The sequence below is a fragment of the Penaeus chinensis genome, chromosome 23, assembly GCF_019202785.1.
Source record: "Penaeus chinensis breed Huanghai No. 1 chromosome 23, ASM1920278v2, whole genome shotgun sequence".
Taxonomy (NCBI): domain Eukaryota; kingdom Metazoa; phylum Arthropoda; class Malacostraca; order Decapoda; family Penaeidae; genus Penaeus; species Penaeus chinensis.
The window spans coordinates 14,423,783-14,428,782 of record NC_061841.1 but is presented as its reverse complement, the minus strand read 5'-3'; the positions used below and the strand labels follow the sequence as shown (position 1 = coordinate 14,428,782).

Genomic DNA, 5,000 nt, shown 5'->3' with positions numbered 1-5,000 from the left:
GTCTACCATCATCACCCATGGCATGCCTTATCCTCAGAATTTGGAAACAGCTGTAGAGGTTGAACAAATTATTAGGAAAGAGGTAAGTAGTGAATTTACTGATATATTTTTGAATAGACAATTATATTGTTCTCTTTTGAAAACATTTGGATTTATTACCTTGTATCATTCTATTTTTGAATCATTTGTTTATTTTCTAGAGAATAAATAAACAATTTAATTTTTAGTCTTTGCCAATGTAATTTTGATTGGGAATTAGTAGAAGTCACAGTAGTAATATGTAGTTGTAAATATTATCAGCAGAATATTAGTTTGTGATTTTCATAAGACAGTATTTAATTCAGCACAGATCACTGATATCACTATGAGTCTTATCCTACAACACTTGAATTAGGGAAAACATAATCTTTTTATTGAATTATGGATAAATATGGGAACATACCTGTGTTCATTGTATATACCTGTGTTCATTTTATAGGGTGCAGTTCCAGCAACTATAGCTATTTTACATGGACAAGTTCATGTGGGTTTGTCTGCAGCTGAGTTGGAGATCCTTGCTGAGAAGAAGGAGCCTTGTGTTAAGACATCAAGAAGAGATTTCCCCTTTGTGTTGGCAAAGGTAGTTACTGAATTTAGTTTTATAATCTGTCATTGCAACCTTTTAGTGCAAAAGATATGTATATATATTTTCAAACTTTTTAATAGTGGTGAATTGTGATAAATTCCAGGTTACTTACTTAGAATTCTAAAGATGTACTTTACATAAAAGGTGAAATGTAATAGATATTAATTCTTTTATATCAGGGTCTAAATGGAGGCACAACAGTATCAGGAACGATGCTTGTTGCACACCATGCAGGAATTCCAGTCTTTGTGACTGGTGGCATAGGGGGTGTTCACAGAGGAGCAGAGAACACACTGGACATTTCAGCAGACTTAACAGAACTTGGTCGCACTCCTGTTGCAGTTGTTTCAGCTGGAGTGAAGAGCATTTTAGATGTAGAAAAGACTTTGGAGTATCTAGAGACACAGGGTTTGTATATCTGTGTGATTATGGTGTATTTATGATGATGCCAAAGAGTATGGAAGTGGAAACTTTATCGTCCTTGAATTTTTTTTTTTACTGGTTTTAATGCACTGAATATACCTTCCGAAATAAGAGTGATATTTTAAGAATGAACATTTCATCAATAAATAAAGAAACCTACCCTAACATACATAACTTTTCCAGGTGTCTGTGTGTCAGTGTTAGGAAGTGATAACCGATTCCCTGATTTCTTCACTCGAGACAGTGGATACAAAGCCCCATGTCATGTTGAAACCCCTCTCATGGCAGCTCACATGATGAATAAGTGGCAGGAGATGAAGATAAACTCAGGAATGCTGATTGCTGTGCCCATACCAGAGGAACACCAGGCTGAGGGGAAGCTCATTAAAGAAGCAATTGGTTGGTAAATCTTTCTTTTGTGGTATCATTGTCTATAAGAAAGGTAAGTAATTTTTTCTGACTGATGTAAAATCCATATTGGACATTAATTTTTTTTTCTTTCTTTCTTTTTGAATTTAGTTGTTCATTTAGTCACATATATTTTTCTTTACTCAGGAATATGTTTCTTTTATAAAGTATTCAACATGGCTAGCATTCCAGAAATGTGAAAGACAGAGCTTTCCTATTTTTTTTTTTTTTTTTTTATCTGCATATACAAATAATATAAAGCTGTATTAAAGTTTGATTGCATGTTTAGCTGTTTCAAGTAATTTTGTGAGGATACAAAACCTATTCTTTCATTATCTATGAGTTTGTATCCTGTAAAATGGGATTTAATTATTATATTCTTTAATGTAAAGATTTTTTAATTCATAATCCACTTCATAGACTCTTACATATATTCTGAAGAATGTTATAAACCCTCTGATAGATGAAGCAGTGAAGGAGGCAGAGTTAGCAGTATCTGGGAGGGAAGTAACTCCATTTATTCTTCAGAGAGTCTTTGAGATCACAGGAGGACAGAGCCTCAAGTCAAGTATCCTTTTGATGATATACAAAGAAGTGTTTTTTTGCCTCATAGACAAATAATGTGTATATTTATGTTCATTCCTCTTGGTTACTTTTCTTATTTGTCTAATTCTCCTCTATTGTGATTCTCTGTTATTGTTTATTGATATTCTTATTTTTGTGGTATAGTTGCTGTTTTCCATATACAAGCCACTACTGGGTTGTTGTCATCCATAATTCTATATGTCTTTATCCTTCATTCATGTTTTGTTTTTTTTTCTCCTTTTCCTCCTTAAGCATACTTATTGCCCTACTTTATGCTTTTTAATGTTTTACCACTCAGGAAGATTAATTAGTTTATTCATTTACAAGGCTATTATATAAGGCTTTAGTATGCTTAAAAGGATGTGCTTGTAAGCATAAACTCATGTTGATATCATATGGCAAAATGTTGAAAGTAAAACAGCAATTTATCATCAGAAAATGTATTACTGTGAAAAACATATTTTGCAGCCATACCCACCTTGAACATAAAATATATTTTTTTATTGTCCTCAAGAGCATTGTTACTCATCTATTCAGGATCACCAAAGAATATGATTTGTCTTCTTTCTTTGAGAAAAAAAAAATCCAGTTGAATACACATCCAAATAACCAGTGTTAATATTTGTTTGGATTTTATGTGAATAGCCAGGTGTTTTGTATTCTGCCTGGACTGGAATTCAGTTCCAGATAGCTATTTTCTACAACAGTAGAATGGTCAGTTACTTGCAATCCGTTATCCAGTAATTTTTTGGAAATTAAAAAAATATATATTATTGCATTATTTGATGTGGTTAATGCTAGCTGCTTCATTCTTTATTTTTTATTATGATCCACTTATACATTAATGTATATAACATTATGACAAGTAATCTCTGTTAGAGAGTATCATTGGCTCAGTGGGCCATTGTGCTTCATGAGTTCAAGCGTCTCTGGTGACATGAGTGACTGGTATCCCAACTATTTCTAATTAATTCTGATGGAATAGGATTGGCAAATTGTTAAAACAACTCTAGTTTGATTTTACATTGCAATTATTGACAAATTAGTATTCACTATTACTTTCCTTAATAGAATCAGATATTGCTCTCATTCAAAATAATGCAAAGGCAGGTGCACAGATTGCTGTAGAACTTGCCAAGCTTAAATCATCAACTTCAAGGTAAGAAATATATTACATATTCATTGTATTTTCCTCATATTCTTACAATATTAATCTTTATGAATATTGATATAAAGTTACAAAGACAGTGACATGTAGTTAAGAACATAATAGATTGATTTATATTTAAAAGCAATTTAAGCTAGAATTATATGGAAGGGAACCTTTCTTCACCCACTTAATTAAAAACTGATTTCATATTGTTGCTCTCAGTTGATTGTTATCTTTATACATTTGGAAGCTCAAGTTACCCCTATGAGAATGAATTAACCAAGAATTATTTATTTTTTGACAGTGAATCATATGATATTTTGATCAGAAATATTTTTTTGTTTCCAGGTTTTTACCACCAAGGAACTCTTTCACAAACAAATCTGGAACTTCGGAGCAAGGAAGACCTGTATGTTCCAAGGATGATGGTTAAAGTTTGATTATGTTCTGGTTTTGAGGATTTAGGGATTATGAATGTTAAGCCTATCCTTATGGAAATAACAGTTTTACTTTTCTCTTTCTCCAAGTACAAGTGTATAGATGACTTTTACTTGTTTCTCATTATCTGAGTGGAAATGTTTACTGTAATGCATAGAGTCATATATCAAGTATGACCCTGAAATTAATTTACTGAATATTTGAGCATCAAAAGATGATTATATATATTGTTATTTGTATTTTTATGTGGTATAGATTAATGTTTTCTTTATGTGACACAAGTCTGGGTATTTCTGTGATATTATGTGTAGTTAGTGTGGGCCTTTGATATACTAAGGAGTATATTTCCTACTTTATTAACAAGGTGTACAGTAAACTCTTGTAAAGCAAGGCATGATATTTAGAGTCTGAAATTTAAATAAAAGAGGTTTGGGTGATTAATGCACAGTCTGATTGAACTAAAGTCAAGATAGAGAATGTATTACACTTTATATCATGGTGATGTTTCCTTATTGATGCAAAGAGTACCTGTTATATCCATAAATAATCAGAGAGAACAACAAAAAACATTCTTTTCAAGATAGTATGTCAAGTTTTAGAATCATCATCATTGATAACCTTGAATTTTTGTTTGTAATTGTAATTGAGTTTGCTACCTAAATTTACCAAATAAGTTGCTATATTAATCACTTCTTAATTCAAAATGTAAACATGTATTTATACAGGGGTTTCCCTATTTAGTGCAGGCTATTTGTTATGTTTTTCTTATTGCAGCAATGGATGATGAGATATTTATTTCAGTAATGTAATACAGATTTGTACTACTAAAGCTTAGTATTTGTGCATTGAATATAAGGGATTTTTCATTTAAACAGAACAGTTAACCTTGCTTTTTTTGAGTTTCTTTAGTAACATCTGTGATAATAAATTCTGTACGGTGCATAAAGCTCTCAGGGTATTTATAACTTCAGTGTGAATGTTGGTATATAATAAAAACTGTGATGATATATAAACTCTTATGAGTACTTGTGGTATCTATTAATCCTGTAGAATATGTCCATTGCAGAGGGGAAGGTATGGAGAGTACTTTTTATAATATAAGAATTTTGGAAGCAGTGATTCTGTCTGGGAATTTGGTGCAAAGGGATGTGACAGTGACATGCAGAATGGTATTTATGTGGTTATAGTATACTTAGATGAAATGGGTACTTTTTGTAGTGTGGTGCATGGCTTATATTTTTTTGCATTTGCATTTGTTAGTGGCCCCTACTTTGGGATGTATCAAACTATCTAGTGTTTTTAGTTTTCATTCCTAAGTTAGTGCTGATTCTTTTGAAATGAAACATGAAACATTTCCAACATAGTTTTCAA

The 5,000-nt window shown here is 31.7% G+C and overlaps 1 protein-coding gene across 2 annotated transcripts in view; it reads left to right on the top strand.

The window, feature by feature from the left end:
• Positions 1–4,654, top strand: part of LOC125037444 (pseudouridine-5'-phosphate glycosidase-like) — a 14,132-nt gene extending 9,478 nt beyond the window's left edge. For both annotated transcript variants that reach the window (XM_047630588.1, XM_047630589.1), the window contains exons 3-9: positions 1–82; positions 479–619; positions 805–1,033; positions 1,232–1,447; positions 1,920–2,024; positions 3,119–3,200; positions 3,540–4,654. The exon at positions 1–82 is cut by the window's left edge and continues 90 nt beyond it. In XM_047630588.1, the coding sequence (XP_047486544.1) occupies positions 1–82; positions 479–619; positions 805–1,033; positions 1,232–1,447; positions 1,920–2,024; positions 3,119–3,200; positions 3,540–3,624 (940 nt within the window). In that variant the 3' untranslated portion in view covers positions 3,625–4,654. The remainder of the gene's footprint in view (positions 83–478; positions 620–804; positions 1,034–1,231; positions 1,448–1,919; positions 2,025–3,118; positions 3,201–3,539) is intronic.
• The last annotated feature ends 346 nt before the right edge of the window (positions 4,655–5,000 follow it).